The sequence below is a fragment of the Oculina patagonica genome, chromosome 11, assembly GCF_052425735.1.
Source record: "Oculina patagonica isolate OP01 chromosome 11, crgOcupat, whole genome shotgun sequence".
Lineage (NCBI taxonomy): Eukaryota > Metazoa > Cnidaria > Anthozoa > Scleractinia > Oculinidae > Oculina > Oculina patagonica.
This window is the reverse complement of record NC_135768.1, coordinates 18398412-18416482: the sequence shown is the minus strand read 5'-3', so window position 1 is coordinate 18416482 and position 18071 is coordinate 18398412. Positions and strand designations below refer to the sequence as shown.

The window sequence follows — 18071 nt, the reverse complement described above, 5'->3', positions numbered from 1 at the left end:
ACTTAACAGGAGACAGACAGACAGACAGACAGACAGACAGACAGACAGACAGACAGACGAACCAACGACCGACCGACCGACCGACCAAACGAACGAACGAACCAAAGAACGAACCAACGAATGAACCAACGACCGAACGAACGAACAAACGAACGAACCAACGAACCAACGAGCCAACAAACCAACCAACCAACCAACCAACGACCAACCGAACGAACCAAAAAACGAACCAACGAACTAAGGAACGAACGAACGCAAGTTAACTGAATCAAAACAGATTCGAAATATTGGAGAAAATAATGATAAATGTTCTTTTACATTTCGTAACAACTTGTATATTAACATAATTATTTAGCACAAAACATCTTTAACCTTCTGTAGTTTGATTCACTGCTATAACACAAGAATCCCTACATACCTCTAACAGTCAGCTTAGCAGAGCACGAAGCCTTTCCAGCCTTGTTCTTAGCAACACAAGTGTACTCTCCCTGGTCAGCGGTCTCTGCACGCGGAATACCAAGCGAATGCACACCATCTTTGTCCTTGTCAATCTTAACTCGACGTCCGTCTCTGATTGGTTTACCGCCTTTCTGCCATTCTACATCCGGGAAAGGAGTTCCAGACACCTTAACTGTCAACTTTACCCCCTCCCCGTCAGTCACGGTTGTGTCTTTAAACTTTCGTTCGAAGTCTGGACGGACCGTTACCTCTTGACGAGGTTTCGAAAGTGCTAAAAGTGAAAAGAATTATCTTTAATAGTTCGTCTCATAATTTTGTCACGCAATTAGCTAGCTTAGAACCCACGATTTTCCCAGCATTAACGTGACTGCTATGGGGTTTTTTTCTTTAGTAGTTCGTCTCATAATTTTGTCACGCAATTAGCTAGCTTAGAACCCACGATTTTCCCAGCATTAACGTGACTGCTATGGGGTTTTTTTCTTCGATTTTTGAGTTATTGGGGAACATAAGGCATTTTTTCTTCACAATTTCATTCTTTCCTACGCCCCATAAACGAAACGAATATTGTTAAGGGAAGAAATGATCCTCGCAGTGAATTGCAATTAAAGAAATTGCATAGAAAGAAACCAGAAAAAATTCTGGCTTTTACGTCTTTCTATTCCTTTCACGGGAAAAAATGAACTCACAATTGACCTCGCTCCCAATGTGTGGCTTCAATAGCTCAGTTGGTAGAGCATCGCACCGGTATCGCGGAGGTCGCGGGTTCGAATCCCGTTGAAGCCAGAATTTTTTCTGGTTTCTTTCTTTGCAATTTCTTTAATTGCAATTCACTGCGAGTATCATTTCTTCACTTTACATCTCATCCGCAGTTCACATATATGAATTATTTCATATACTTGACGTCTTTCAAAAGTAATATTGTTACTCATCTTAAAGCACCCATCACTTTGTCACCAACGTCTGCTGCATTTGTTCCATTTATTTGTAGCATTTTTAAACAATGTCAAACGCCATCACTAACCTGTGACAGTGACTTTAGCTGACGTGCTAACGCTGCCCGCCTTGTTCGTGGCTTCGCACTTATATTCTCCCGTGTCCTCCACCTGACAGTCTTTTATCACAAGTGTAAACCCGCTCACTGATTGGTTGATGTCAAACCGCCCTCCTGTGCTGATTGGTTTACCGTCCTTGAACCACTGGAACCCAGGCTCTGGCGTTCCCATAGCCCGGCAGGCTAAGCGCACCGTGCTTCCTTCGACCGCTGACCTGTCTTTTAGTTTGAGGATAAACTCTGGTTCTCTAAGACGTTCTTTTGGTTTCGGAGCCTCGGGTTTGGCTTTTGGTTCTGTTTTGGGCTTAGCCACGGCTTTGGGTTGAGGTTTTGGCGCTGTTGTAGGCGGTGGCGCTGATTTTTCTACTTGAGCAGTAGCTGGGGCAATTGAAGTCTCAATAATCGGAGGCGGTTTTGCCCTGGAAGCAACAGGCAAGATTAAAAATAAAATCCTAAAATCGACATAAATATCTTTCCTTGCTCTTTCTCATACATTTTTAAAAAATTTCCGTTTGAAGAATTTGGATACGTTCTCCACAACACGTTCAAAGTCCTTCATTCCGTAATAGTAACAAATAAATAAATCACTTTATTTAAGTGTCAGTGTATTAAGCACGGCTGTGCTAATTGAGGGCACTGTAAATAGATAAACAAATATTATAAATCGAACAGAAATTAAACCTGTTAAAAAACCCAACTGGCAGGAGGCTGACCAGTTGGCTATTTACAAAGCATAAAGAAGTTGAATTCGGGACGACCGAACACAAATCCATCTAGTGGCAGGGGGAAAGATTTGAACCCGGGGTATTCGGATTACAAGTCCAGCGCCCTAACCACTAGGCCATGCCGCCTCCTATATAACATAATAACATATAATAACTAATAATAACATTCCTTGTTTCAAAATTTATAAATCGCAACGCAGATGAACGTATACTTTTTGCAGTTTTCAAATGCAAAATCAGACAACACATTTTGCCTTTTTTTGCTATACCCCTTCGTTTTGTAATGGCAGTTACAGGTCAAATTAGAGATACTCCCATCGGTAACTTACTTCTGTTCTTCCGGTTCTTGTTCACCAGCAGACTCACTTTCCTCGTCTTCTGTTTCTGTAACAAAGGCGACAATACGAAAATGAACAACAATACAATTCGATCAAAATAACAACTATTATTTTCGGTGGAAATCTCACTAACGAACGCACTGTTTTCTATTAAAACGTAGACCACGAACGCAGGCGGATTTCAGCCTGTTGTTTTGCACTTAACACACCACCCCTCCCCCCCCCCCCCCAATCTTTTCGGCTCAAAACAGTAGAAACCCCCTGCCCCAACACCACCCCACCCCACCCCAAGCATAACTTGCCATGTTTTCAGCCACGTAAACTAAACACCTAAACCCAACAAAAAACAAATTTCGCTACCTATATGTTACCCGTTTAAATCATGTCAGGTTTTTAACTGTCCGTAGCTTTAGTTTCTTTCGTATTTTTCTTACGTTTTAAGCCAAAATTACAGGTTGCACTCGATTTAAGACTTATTTTTTTAGTAAAAGAGTCAACAACAACACGCTAAAATACTTACGCAAGACAAACAAATCCGCTGAGCAGTGTGCCTTGCCGGCGCTGTTCCTAGCCACACACTTATACAAGCCTTCGTCACTTCCGCAGACATCACTGATGATAAGCACCTGCCAATCATCCTCATCCTCAAACTTGTATCTTCCTCCCTCAAGTAAGGGTTCATTTTCTCTGTACCACCGGATGTCTGGGTGAGGGTCACCAATTACGCGGCACTCCAATCTAGCCGATTTGCCAGATACTGCGTCTACGTCTTGGAGCTTCTGTGTAAACCTTGGTGTAGTTCCTTCAAATTCGGGCTCCATATCGGCTGCAAGTGGAACAAACAAGAACATTTGATTTCCAAATTCAAACTTCCAAATTGAATTTGAAAAACACTGTTAAATGAACATCACCACTCGAAAGTACTACTCAGGGGCTTTCATTTGAATGGTCACACACTAGGGTATCATTCACAGACTTAAAAGTTAAAACCGCCTTGTACACTATAATAAACAGTACTTCATGAAGTACTGCACAATAGCTTTCAATTGAATGGTCACACACTAGGGCTCCATCCGCACTTATCGAACTACCTATTGTACACTAGGGTATCATTCACAGACTTAAAAGTTTAAACCGCCTTGTACACTTTAATAAACAGTACCACATCAAAGTACTGCTCAACAGCTTTCATATGAATTGTCACACACTAGGGTTTTGTCCATACGTTTAAAAGTTAGAACCACCTTGTACTACATAATAAACAGTATTACACAAAAGTACTGCTCAGTAGCTTCCATTTGAATGGTCACACACTGTGGTTTCATCCACAGACGGAAAGGTTGAGAACCACTAACACAAATTCAAGGACTCACACAATTAAAGGTTGCTGTTACTTACGTTCAACATTGAGGTAAGCGTTACTCTCCACCTGACCAAACTCATTTCGTGCCACAAATCGAATGTGCCCAGCATCTGTCCTTTTGGCGTCCGTGATGTTCAGAGCATAAAGATCCTCGTCACGCTCGCAGGTAAAACGCGGCCATTTGCTAACAACTTGTTCGTCTTTGTACCACTCAGCTGTCATGGCGCTTCTACTCACAACGCGACACGCGAACTTTGTCACGCCACCCTCCTTCACGTCACGGTTGCGTAACACGAGCGTGATGTCTGGAGGAAGCTTAGGTGGGCCAGATGATTCAGCGTCCACTTCGTCTTCTGTGTCGTCTGACAGCATATCAAAGGTTGACTCGCTGGGAACAAAAAAGTGCACGTGACATAAGAATAAACTCCATAATGTTGTTTTGCTTCCACAGTGTAACAAAAATTGCCGTATCCTTAACGGTGCTGTTACACGACGCAATAATTTGTGCTACTTGTCACGCAATATTGTTGGACCGTTGCGAGACAGGCTGCTTGTGTAATAGCTGCTTGTGTAATACCCATATATAAAGCGGTTTTCAAATGTCATGAGTGTCGTAAAACCAAAACCAAAGTAATCACTCTGGCCAGTCACAAAAGCCACAGACAATCCACTTAATCAATCAAAACACAAAGTAAATACATGTAGCCAGCACGAAGCGCGGAAAAACGTGTGTGTTTTACTTCAACAAGCGTAGAAACGAAAAACCAAAGCTTTGGCGAATGACTTTCGATGCTCAAGTGAAAACCGCTCTTACGCATTTAAAATTAGATGCTACACCCGGGCCCGTGATAGAGTTTAGTAGCCCACATAGTGGAAATATGTTGTATAAGCTTTTTACACTGACTGTCTTTGAAAACAACAGAATAGAATATATAGAAATAAATCACCGGTTTTCAACAGAGCAAATAAAGGATTCACTCACCGAGACATACGTCTCTCGTATTCTGACCCACTAGCGGAATCAAATCCATGACCTGCAGAGCAAGATGGAAATTCAACTTATATATTTGGGAAGCAAAGTCGATTTACCCCTAATGACAGCATGACTGGGCATAAAACAATGACATAGCGTTGTAAATCACAGAGCACTTTAAAGGAAATATAACAACAGCAACCATTCTATTTTGCCAAAAATTCATAGAAAATACAATAGCATAAAATGAATTAACTACAATAAGCAAAAAAACTACTCAGAATAGAAATAACTAAACGAGCTGAGTAGTTATGAAAGTATGAAGGGATTGAGCATTTCGAAAAATTTAGACTACATCTTTCACGTTCGCAGTTCGTAATCCATCTGAATCTTGCCCAATCTTTACCATCCTTGCCGGTTCCTTTTTGGTTTATTAGCACCTATTTGGTGATTTTTTAGCTTAGTAAACTATTATTCTGATGTTTTCTTAGATATGACAGTAATTTTGTTTATCGGAAATAAAGACAAAAAAACAATACATTGATATCTTGTGACATAGTTCAATAAAAAGATCAAAATGTGAATTCTCTTGCAAATAACACTTCAAAATTAGGCTTACAGGTCACGAGAATAAAGCAAATGATCAAAGAAGAAGTTTTAATGCATAATCAAATTCTCTTTTTAGCACGACAAGAAAGGCATAACACTTGGTTAGGAGAATTTCTCTGTTGACATCAGGGCTTACAGAGGCCTATTTGTATGATACTTACTCTCTATGAAAAGCTCTGCACTGCACTGAGCTTTTCCAGCTGGGTTACTTGCCACGCATTTGTAGCGTCCTCGGTCCGCGTGCTCTGCCTCTCTGATCAGTAGAGAACACAAGCCGTCATCTTCAAACAAGAATTTGATGCGTCCGCCCTCACGAATCACGCGATTGTCCTTGTACCAGTCCACCTCTGGCTCGGGTGTTCCTGGTAAAACACACAAACAAAAAAAGGTTTCTATTACTACAAGAATAGCTCCCTCCCCCCCCCCCCCCAAAAAAAAAACTTCCATTACGCGCGAAAATAAGCACTGCCATTTGTCCAGGAACATACATCTGTTCCGAGAAGCAAACAGTTCTCCGAGAGTGAAGCTCGAGGGACATTGTGATCTTCGAGAAACAGATAATGTCCAAGGACAAAACATCAGTGCATATTTCTAAAGCCAAATGGAGACTATTGTATTTATTATGGTCTACATGTTTCAACGCAAGGCTGCTCATTTTGGAACACCTTTTCTCAAAGCTTTTTAACGTCAGTGTAATTCTGTCGGCGTTCAAAATATTGTTAGTCTTTTCAAAATGTTCAGTCCTATTCAATTTAACAATTTACTCGAGATGAAAACTAAACGCGCGAACGTAAATCGCAAAGTTTGAAAATTGAAATTTTAGAAAATCTGCTGTTGCTGCTACTGTTGTTTATCACTGCAACATTTTTTCAGTTTTTTTTTTCATATGGAAATTGTAGAAAAAATCCAGTAATCTAGTACTCTCAAAAAGGCAAGGGTTAAATGACCCGTTGCTATGACGATGGATTACCTTTCACACGAACATCAAACTTGGCAGCACTTCCTTCAACGATCTCAACGTCTTGGAGTCTTTGGATAAACTCTGGTTTGACAGCCCCAGCGGGGACTGGTTCACGCCTCAATACAAGCTTTTGAGCTGTCAATTAAAAAGAAGCAAATTTATTCTAAAGCTAAGCCTAGGCACTTCCTTTGACGTGAGCCACAGGATAGAGATATTAGATTCCTCTAACCCAAATTATCTTTCTCATAAACGATCGCAAGGGAGGTTTCGGTGATATGACCAACCGTTGTGGTGGAGGAAAAAGGAAAACGCTTAGTATGCTAACAAGATTTCGTGAAAATTTCTAATAAGTTAAGGAGTACACAAGGCATAAAGATTAAAAGAGAGAAAAAGTTCTGATTGAAACGGAATTGCAGATCTTAACGACTTTTAACCAGCTCTTCTCTCCTCGTAAACTGAATGTCCAAGAAAAAATATACAGGGGCTTCGTCACGGATTTTAACAGATTTTTGAACAGCCAAAATATATATTTGTCGTAGGAAACCTAATAATGGTCCATTTTTATTACCAATTGGTATATTAGAGCACTGAAACTGTTGACAGGCGTCTTCGACTGCGGATAGCTAGGATGAAAATGGATTGTTACTTGGCTAAACTTTTCAAGTTGTTTCCGCGCATCTTCGAAAAAAAAAACATATTTATAGCCGTGGTTTAATTTTCCCCCGCAAATTAAGATTATATCTTCCTTTTCCATAGGTTAAGTTGCCTACCACTAATTTCAAAACAGTTTACACCAAAAACCCGCAAAAATCCCGAGTCGTGCCTCCTTTAAGCCTCATGTCCTTCACAGAACAATAATGTGCGATTTTCTATATACCTCATCAATTTGCTTCTTCTGTTTCCTACAGAATCTTTAACCAACAGAACGTTATTACACCTACCATTGACTTTAACATTGAATGGCTTCACAGCTGTGCCAGCAGGGTTCGTAGCCTCAACTCGGTAATTCCCTGAGTCTTCAGGAACTGCTTTGGGAATCAACAGAATGCTCTTGTCTCCCTCCGTCTGCAGCTCTACTCGCTTCACTCGCCTAGCAAGGCGACTTTCCTTAAACCACTCCACTTGAGGCGTAGGCTTCCCTTTCGCTTGAACAACGAGCTTCACCGGTGCACCCTCCCACACCTCAAATAGCTGCTCTTCTGTGCCTTGCACAAACGTGGGTGTGATCTGTTTGTCATTGACTTTTAGCTCTGCTGTACAAGTGTCTTTTCCTGCACTGTTTTTCACTTCACATCTGTACTGGCCACTGTCTTCTGGTCGGCAATTACTAATAGTTAGCGAATACCTCTGCCTGTCAGTATCTTCATTAATGGTGTACTTCCCCTCGTTCTTTATAAGCATTTTTCTCAAGTACCATTCCACTTCAGGCGCGGGTTTAGCGGTAACCGAAACCTCAAATACTGCTTCATCGCCTTCTAGAACTTCCACATCTTTCATTGTCGTTTTGAAGTCGGGTTTACTTGTTGATTCGCTCACAACAAGCTTTGTTCTGCATGAAGCTGTCCCAATCTTGTTCTTGACTGCACACTGGTATTCACCACTATCTTCAGGTCTGCAATCTGAGATAACAAGCGAACAGAGTTCTCCATCAAACTCCATTTTTACTCGTCGACTTTCGTCAACGGGTCGGCCATTCTTTGTCCATTCAATGTTCGGTTTAGCTGTTCCATTTAGACGGCATTTCAGTCTGGCTGTACCGCCAGTGGTTGCTTGTGTTTCTTCTAACGCTTGGGTGAATTTCGGTGCTGGTTTCTTGCCTATAAAACAAAAGAAAAACATCTGTCCTCAGAAACTTGACTTTTCTTACAAAGTGAAACACAACTACTGGCGCTTTACTTCGGTTTCAATAGCATAAAAAGCTTCGTGTGTTGTTCCCCCCTACCCCTTCTTACATAGCAGGGACAGAAGACATCGCAGGTAACCTGTCGACAATTGTGCCAGGTTTCTCCAATAATTTTGTTCAAAGCTCAATTGAGCTAATCCAGATAAGCGCGAATTTTGATTCCAGTTTTATAACTTTTCAGCAAAGTGTTATGTTTAAATCTTCTGTTTTTTGTCGACTAATCTCAAACTCCACAAAACGTTAGCAATGAAAAACATTTTTATACCTTAATAATTGAAACCGCGATCAACTTTAGTTACTGGATACGTGTTAATAGGCTTTCGAACACTGTGAATTAAGGCGATTTGCCTAAAATACAACACAATACCAGAGTCCGGGCTCGACTCTATCGATATTCTCAATACGATTGACAAATACGCGACTTACCTTCGATATTTACTTGGAAGGTCTTTGACATGGTACCCGCAGCACTCTTAGCAACACACTTGTAAACTCCCGAGTCCTCAGGGATAACAGTAAAGATTGTGATACCAAATTTATTTCCTCGTGCTGATAAGTTCATGCGACTAGTTCTTTTCATAGGTTTATCATCCTTGTACCATTCTACGTCGGGTCTTGGGTTTCCTTGAATAGTGACATTAATCTTAAGTTCATCACCTTCGTTAATCTCAATCGGTGAATCGCCGTATTCATCGGAAAACTCTGGCGCAATTTGTCTTTCTTTTACATCAAGCCGAGCAGAACACTGCATTCTTCCAGCTTCATTAGACGCAACGCACTTGTAACTACCGAAATCGTCCATGGACACATTCTCGATTAACAGTGAATGTAAATCGTCGTCTTCAGATTGTACAATTTTAAATCTACCTCCTTCAGAGATTGTCTTTCCACCCTTGGACCATTCAGTAACAGGTTTAGGGTTACCCACCACACGCACATCAAACCGTGCCGTATCACCCTCGACAACTTCAGTGTGTTTCATTTTCTCCTTAAACTCTGGCATAACAATGGCTTCGTTCACAAGAAGCTCTGCTAAACAAGATGCACTACCGCTTTCGTTTGTCGCCACGCATTTATACTCTCCTTCGTCATCTGCAACAGTGTTGGAAATTGTCAGTCTGCAAACTTCAGAGTCAAAATAAGTCTTGACACGTTTGCTTGGTTTCACGGGTTCATCGTCTTTAAGCCATTCAATGCTTGGTTCTGGTTTCCCATGAACCCAACATTCCAACTTGGCTGCACTGCCTTCCACTACTTCTATCTTCTTTAGAGGCTTGAAAAACTCTGGTGCCGTTCCTTTGGGCTTCTTGCCTGTAAAATAAAGCAGGTAAGAGGTACATTGTGTTTTACTTGAGAAACTTAGATTTCTTTTGGGGCAGTATTACGCCCGGGGGGGGGGGGGGGGCTCCCATATGAAAGGGGCGGGAAGCTCGTCGAAAATTTTGAAAAGGACCCCTAAAAGAAACCAATCTGGGCGTGGCTCAAGCATTTTTGACCCCTAAAAGATACTACAATACTAAAAATAGAATTTATATTTGTATATTTTTTTCGTGTGCAACCCTTAACGAGACCTTAATGGCTGAAACTTTGGCTGTTTGCCCGGAACCCCCTAAGCGAGACCAAAAATCCGAAATGTTCACCTCTAAGCAAGACAACGAGCATCTCCGCCCCTTTCGTATTATCGACAAAGCCTCGGGGAACCCACATGCTGTATAACGTGCAAAGTACTTTTACGAGGAAAAATTGGTTTCCTTTAGTTATGTTTTGACTTTAAAGCGCTTTAAGAGGAATTTGCACCAGAACGAAGGTAATTTCTTCTGGCGCATTGCAAATAAAATATACCAACGATTATATAATGAAATTTATGGGACATGGGACAATATCATAAAGAAAGAAAGAATAGTTGAAAAATGAAACAGGTGAAGTATTTTTGAGGTGTAGTTTCTTACTCGTATTAAATTCGTCAGAAGAAATAGCCTCTATGATGGTGCAAATCCGTCCAAAATGAATCGTTTCAAACTCACAAAACTCTAGCAAATCAATGTCGTTTTTTAAGCACGCTATGTATGCTCACGCATACCACGTGTGGGTTCCCTGTGACAACGAACGCCATTTCCTCCAGGGTTACATCTAAGTAACATCATGACGTTGGAGTGCTCGTGATATCTCTAATTGCACAATACAAATCGTGAACTTTTCACCACCTTTTTCAGAAATTGCCACAATTGACAATTTCTAGTTCATTTGGGTCAACCAACAGTCAAGCCCCGTCCACACTGACCCGGGTAAATTTGAAAACGCATCTTTTTTTCTCCGGTTAGGCCAACCATCCATACTGAACCGGCGTTTTAAGTCACCGAAAACGGAGCTGTTCAAAACCGCTCTCCAAAGTGGGTATCGTTTTCAAATTTACCCGAGTTAATGTGGACAGAAAATATTTTCCGCGGCGTTTTCAAATTTCTCCGTTTTCAAATTTACCCGGGTCAGTATGGACGGGGCCTCAGAGTTAAACCAAAATGGCGCAGCTTACTTCTAATTGACGTTACTAACCTTCTATTTGAATGGTAAACGTCCGTGTTGCTGATCCCATTTTACTCTTCGCCACACACTTGTACACTCCAGAATCACCAGGCTTAGCGATGTAAATTAGAAGTGTATATTTATCTCCTTTTACCAGCGTGGTAACATTTGATGACTTTCTGACGTTAAGTTCATCTTTGTACCACTGGACTTCAGGAGCAGGTTTTCCTCGGATTGTCACCTCCAATGAGACCTCGTCTCCCTCTTTAAATGTTAAAGGAGCTTCGTTGAGCTCATCAGTAAATTCTGGAGCTGTTAGTTTTTCAGTGACTTCTAACTCCGCACGACACGTTGCTTTCCCTACATCGTTAGAAGCAACACATTTATAAGTACCAGCGTCGTCTAAGGTTGTATCATCGATAATTAAAGAATGTTGTCCTTCTCCTTCGCCAGTTTTTACGGTAAATCGTCCTTCATTGTCGATTGTTTGAGATCCACGCAACCACGCAATGTTTGGCTCAGGATTACCAGTCACTCGCACATCAAACTGAGCTGATTCGCCTTCACCCACTTGTAAACTTTTCAGTTTTTCCTTAAATTCGGGCGCCACAATAGGTTTGGTAATAACAAGTTCTCCTTCAGTAGAAGCCGATCCGAGATCGTTTTTAACCACACATTTGTAATTTCCTTCATCATCCGCTTTCAATTCAGTAAATGACAACTGGCACATGTCTCCGATGATATCAGCTTTAATTCTTCGACCAAGCTGGACTTGTGTTCCGTTTTTGAACCATTCTGCTGTAGGTTCTGGTGTGCCCGTCATACGACATTTTAATCTGACAGGGTTACCTTCCACTACTTCTGTTGTTTTTAAAGGCTGTGTAAACTGCGGGGCTACTCCCTTGGGTTTCTTTGCTTTTTTGCCTGAAGTAAATAACAAAAATTGTATGAATCCTAACAGGCAGATAACATGGTCCAGATAACATGGTCCTAACATGGTCAAACCTACAACAGAACTCAGCAATGTGTATTACTAGTATTTGAAAGCGCTCCGTTTTGAGCACAATTTGGAGTAAGCACGAATAAATTATTAGAGTCGAACCAAATTGAACGAACACATAAAGAGCATTTACGCCACATAAAACGATGATATTCACGACTTTTTTTCAGAATTATTAGGAAATATTTCTAACCAAGTCTTCAATGTTCTTGCTGTCTTTATAAATCTTCATTGTAATGTGCACTGGTGCCACACCTTGCAATATTGTTACACGAAAGCGACATTCCTTCTTAAGCCAATTAGCATTGAGTAATTCTACAAGGATATAGTTATACATAGTAAGCGTCCTGGACTTATATGTATGTCCAAAACACTTACTAACTATTCTTTTGAAGAAAAGTAAATGTTGTTGGTTAAAATATTCAAGAACGGACATTGGTAGAGGTTTTGCTTAGTAACGTGACATCCCTATTTTGACAGGTTTAAGAATTTTTTCTACTTTTTTTGCCTCGACCATTCTAAAAGTGGCGTTAGATGTTATCACAAAGCTCAAAGGCTATAACACAAAAGTCATACCTTCAATGTTGACTTCAAATGTCCGCGTAACACTCCCAGCCTTGCTGCTTGCCACACACTTGTACAAACCAGAATCATCTGGAGTGACATTCATGATAACAACAGAGAACCTATCTCCTCGTGACTTGATAGCCAAACGACTGGTCTTCCTCAGGGGCCGGTCATCCTTGAACCACTCGACATCTGGACGTGGCTTTCCTTTCACTGTCACGTTGAGCGTCACCTCGCCACCTTCGACTGCAGTGATCGGGCCTGTCTCCTCGTCTTCCGCAAATTCGGGAGCTGCCATCTGCTCTTGCAGTTTAAGCTCAGCTTTGCAGGACACTTCTCCAGCTTCATTGGTGGCTTTGCAGGTGTATGTACCAGCATCATCTGAGGCCACTTTGTCGATGACAAGAGAGAACAGGTCGTCCTCTTCGTCGTCAATCAAAATGAACTTTCCAGCATCCTCGATTTTCTTGGTCCCTTTGAACCACTGGACAGTTGGATCAGGCGATCCTGACACACGCAGATCAAATCTCCCCTCTTCGTCTTCAGCCACCTCAATGTCTTTCATCGCTTCGGTGAATTCTGGTTTACTAGCAGGTTCGTTTACAAGAAGTTCTGCCGCGCAAGATGCAGATCCCAATTCATTTTGAGCAACGCACTTGTAATCTCCTTCATCGTCAAGATCTGCCTCGGTGAAGGACAAAGAAGCGACTTCCCCATCGAAGTCATCTTTAACACGTTTGCTAGTTTTCAGTGGTTTGCCATCTTTGAACCATTCAATGGTTGGCTGTGGCGTTCCTTTCACTGTGCATGTAAGTTTAACAGCCGTTCCTTCAGAGACTTCAACTGTTTCTAAGGGATGGGTGAACTGTGGTGCAGTGCCGGTTGGCTTCTCAGCTGGGGTATGAAACAGAAAATGGTCGACATCAGAATGATACATTTCAAGTTAAATTCTGCCATTTTCAAAAGAGAGCAAATACAACGTGAAATACAATTTTTGTAAGGGAATCCAGTGGCAAACATATTCCTGTCACATGTGACAAAATTTATGGTCTGTTAGCTCAAAATGGCCGTTTTTATGCTAGAGACGTTAAAGCCGTCTGAGACGTTAAAGCTGTCTCGAGACGATTTTAACGTCTAGTATAAAAACGGTAAATAAGACAGACGCCTTTAACGTCTGATGGCTTTAACGTCTTTTCGTAAGAACGTCTGAACGACGCTCTTAACGGACAGCTTTAACGTCTCAGACGTTAAAGGCGTCTAGTATAAAAACGGGACGCCGTTAACTAGTATAAAAACGGTAAATAAGACAGACGCCTTTAACGTCTGATGGCTTTAACGTCTTCGTGTCCAGTGTCCTCCGAGTGTAGAACCCAGTCTTTTATTTTTATTTATTTTTTTCTGAAAAGCCGTCTACTAAATGCGTCCCGTTTTTATACCAGACGCCTTTAACGTCTTAGACGTGAAAGACGTCTAGACGACTTGATCGATACTAGCATAAAAACAGTCATTAATATCCAGCAAATGATTTTTCTGATTAAATTTAAAGGGATGTTGAGGTCCTGGAGAGAATACAGTCATGTTTAAAGTCTTCATACATTTGTCTGTAAGACCAAAGTAAGTTCATGGTTAAACTACGACAAATGAATGGAAAACCAGAAAATACATGCTTCGCAGAACATCTTCACCCCTCCTATTTGATCAGCAAAATCTTTAGACAAGTGTTTTAAGAATGCCTATCAGAAAATAGCAAGAATTCTGCGACTGGACCGAAAAATCGAATTTTCTTCTCCTTTGTCAAAAACCGCTTCTGGTAAACTATTTTTCCAAAACAAAAAGTTAATCAAATTTTCCATCTAGTATATGCTGGCCTAATGCATACCTTGCACTCTGACATCAAATGTCCTGGTCACGGTACCCATCTTGCTCTTGGCTTCACACTTGTACACTCCAGAGTCCTCTGCCTTGATACCAAGAATCACCACAGAGTGCTTGTCTCCTCGTGCCTTGATGTCCAGCCTGTTATTTTCACGAAGGAGTTTGTCATCTTTGTACCATTTGATATCAGGTTTGGGTTTTCCATTGATGGTTACATCCAAGCTTACTTCTCCACCTTCAGTCACTGTGATGGGGGCATCTAGCTGGTCTTCAGAAATTTCAGGGGCGAAAAGCCTCTCCTTCACGACGAGGTCGGCACGACACGTGGTCTTACCTGGGGTAGAATTGACATTAATTGACATTAAGTACTATTATTAAGTCAGCAAAAGCAACGGATGCAGGGGAAAACCGAGAAGAAGCAATTTGCTCTTCACACGTCCTAACGATGTTATAAGTTGTTTTTACACTCCCCACAAGGTTTTAATTGGTTTAAAGAAGTTTTGATACGATAAATTACATTTAAATCACAGATCACCTTATAATAAAACATTTTCTAAAGGTTAATAAAAACCATAGTGTAATAATAATCCAAAAAGGATCGAGGTTAAATTGAAGAAGATTAAGACGGAGTACAAAGGAAAACTTGAAAAATTTAGGTTTAATTTCAACGTTTAATCTCAACGTTTTCAGTTCCCTTAAGTCCTTTCAAATTTGGGCTATAAAAAACTTTACTTGTAGTCACGAGACAATCACATGGTTTTACCCAACACTACTACAACCGCTGTTTCAGTACGTCAAACTCGTAACTTGTTGTTAGGGATGTCCTGTCTCTTACCTCCTTCATTTGAGGCCACACACTTGTAAATCCCAGCATCATCCCGCTTAGCATCACTGATCACAAGCAAGTACAGATTTTCATCTTGGTTCTCTTTGATTTCAGTCCGTTCATCACTCTTCAGCTTGGTTGTTCCTTTGAACCACTCAACCTCAGGCGCAGGGTACCCAACCACTCGAGTGTCAAACTGCGCAGTGTCACCTTCCATGACCTCAACTGTCTTAAGCTTATCTTTGAAGTCTGGCTTAGTTACGACCCTGACTGTCAAAGTTGCAGCACAGGGCGCTGAACCTAGCTCGTTGGTAGCCACGCACTTGTACTCTCCTTCATCAGATGATCTGGCGTCCTTGATTGTTAGTGAAACTGTGTTTCCATCACTTTCAATTTTCACTCGTCGGTTTTCTTTTACGCGCACACCTTTCTTGAACCACTCGATGTTAGGTTTGGGTTCGGCCGTGACAGTGCACTGTAGTTTGGCATCGCTGCCCTCCTTTACCTCAACGGGTTGAAGAGGCTCAGAAAACACTGGCGCCGTTCCTTCTGGTTTCTTAGCTGCAATTAATCAAGAACAACTTCAGAAACTGACAGACATGACAGGAAATAATTTTGTCTACGATGCATCATGCATGTAGCACGCTGGCTAGTAAATAGACACCTTTAGAAAACGGTACATAAGCGACTTCTGTATTTCAATCCAGTTTCGTTCCCGGAGCCCATATTCCTTCCTCTTGTTTTCCACCAGTAGAATAGCAGACTATTAGTATGACAATGGTGTGACACGTGATAATCAAAAGCATAAGCACTGGGTTTTAAAAGTCGTACTCGTACTCAATCTCGTACTCTTACTCCGATGTAAGGTCATGAAGGTCAAGGTTTGTGAGTACCAGTCCCAGTGACCCAAATTCGATTTTCCCAGTTAAATCGGGAGATCCCAGTTCCCATTTTACCCATTCAGGCCCCGCCCATAGGCCACTAATTTTATTACTTTGCTTCTTTCATTATCAACTGTCCTTGTCGTGCCATTGGATGCATAAGGCCTCAACTTCTTTATTTTGACTATTTAGCACTTACTGTTAAATGTGGTTTCCCGGGCTAATGAAGTAAATTTCCCACAAATAGGCTAGTGTGCACAAAAGGTTTCATTCTTTCCTTGCATGCATGACGCAGTATTTAATACACATGACGATAGTCTTTTAACGTAACGGGCAACAATAAAACAAGTGACAAAATACAAACAACAAACCTTTTACTTGGACATCAAAGGTTCGTTCTGCTACACCTCCTTTACTGCTAGCCTGACACTTGTAAGTGCCGGAGTCTTGAGGCGTAGCACCTTTGATTACCAGCGTGTGTTTACCATTCTTCTCACCAATGTTCAGGTGATCACTGGCCTTGAGATCTTTACCATCCTTGAACCATTCTACTTCTGGTACCGGTTTTCCCTTGACATTTGCACTTAAACTGATATCTCCTCCTTCCTCTATGACCAAGGGTGCACTTTCGCCCTCCTCAGCAAACTCTGGTGCAATGAGCATCTCTTCGGCTGCAGGCATTGCACTTTCAGCCTCTTCGGCAAGCTTGGGTGCAATGATGGTCTCTTCTGTTACAGGTATTGCACTTTCAGCTTCTTCAGCGATCTTGGGTGCAATGATGGCCTCTTCAGTGATAGGCAGTGCACTTTCAGCTTGCTCAGCAACCTCTGGCGCGGCAAGTGTTTCTTCAACAACTAAGTTCCCCTTGCATGAAACTTCGCCAATTTCATTGAAAGCAATACACTCATACTCACCACTGTCAGAGGGTTTTGCATCTTCAATAACTAACGAAAACAAGTCCTCCCCTTCATCATCAATCAAAACAAAGCGGCCCTCGTCTTCAATTTTCTCCTTCCCCTTGAACCAGTCAACCTCCGGTGGCGGTGACCCAGCCACGCGGACATCAAACCTAGCTTCATCTCCAGGCAAAGCACTGATGTTCTTAAGTTTTTCTGTAAATTCCGGTTTGGTTCCAGCTTCGTTTATAAGAAGTTCAGCTGAGGTTGATGCACTGCCAAGCTCATTACATGCCACACACTTGTATTCGCCCTCATCATCAAGTTCGCTCGGTTTGAAAGTCACCGATGAAGATTTGCCGTCAAAGCTCATTTTGATGCGTTTTGATTCCTTGACCTGCTCACCATCTCTGAACCATTCAATGTCTGGTTGTGGTTCTCCTTTTAGCTCACACTCTAACGTTGCTGGCTCACCTTCAACCACTGTGACGTTTTCTAGAGGTTTAGTGATTTCTGGTGCTGTTCCTGTGGGTTTCTTTGCTGTGAAGACAAAATATTCAAGAAAGTGAACCATCATGTCACGTTGCACTTCTCTTATTTGAAGGAGGAAAAAATCACAACTTCAGTTCAAAGCTTGAAGTGGTCACAAAGAAGTTTCAATGCGAATGGAATAGACGGTGATGACTAACAAATGAGGCTTACAACGTTTCTATGCAAACTATCACTGACAAATTTCAAACACCTTTAAATAATGTAAATTGATGTTGGAACTTCGCAAATAAACAAAAACACAAACTGTCGATTATTTAAACGAACTTTATTTTACAGCTTCCACCTACGAGTAAACTCCAATTCAGCCATAAACTACAATGGAATCCCGATTTCTCGAATCTCCAGGGGAAACGAAAAATTGCTTCGAGAAATCGGGGGTAAAATTACAGAGAAATGCTATCCAAGGGAAACGAAAATTGGTCCGAAAAGTCGGGAATATCGAGAAACGGGGGGGTTTGAGAAATCAGGATTCTACTGTAGCTCAAAAACTATTGGCCCAAAATGTTTTGTTTTCTGTCTGATTTCGGTTCTCTTGAACTTTGCTAGCCCACGTTCAAAATCTACATTCTTTT

At 41.5% G+C, this 18071-nt stretch overlaps 1 protein-coding gene and 1 non-coding gene across 2 annotated transcripts in view; one reads left to right on the top strand and one right to left on the bottom strand.

Moving 5' to 3' along the window:
• Positions 1–18071, bottom strand: part of LOC144629484 (obscurin-like) — a 129655-nt gene that overhangs the window by 46852 nt on the left and 64732 nt on the right. The window contains 15 exon segments of the mRNA XM_078487697.1: positions 419–730; positions 1481–1929; positions 2565–2619; positions 3094–3399; positions 3972–4324; positions 4919–4970; positions 5680–5880; positions 6489–6614; positions 7421–8296; positions 8809–9693; positions 10933–11826; positions 12479–13363; positions 14349–14678; positions 15180–15731; positions 16423–17487. Of these exon segments, the coding sequence (XP_078343823.1) occupies positions 419–730; positions 1481–1929; positions 2565–2619; positions 3094–3399; positions 3972–4324; positions 4919–4970; positions 5680–5880; positions 6489–6614; positions 7421–8296; positions 8809–9693; positions 10933–11826; positions 12479–13363; positions 14349–14678; positions 15180–15731; positions 16423–17487 (7341 nt within the window).
• Trnat-ggu (transfer RNA threonine (anticodon GGU)) lies at positions 1169–1242 on the top strand. Its single transcript has one exon. It is a non-coding gene; the product is annotated as a tRNA-Thr (tRNA).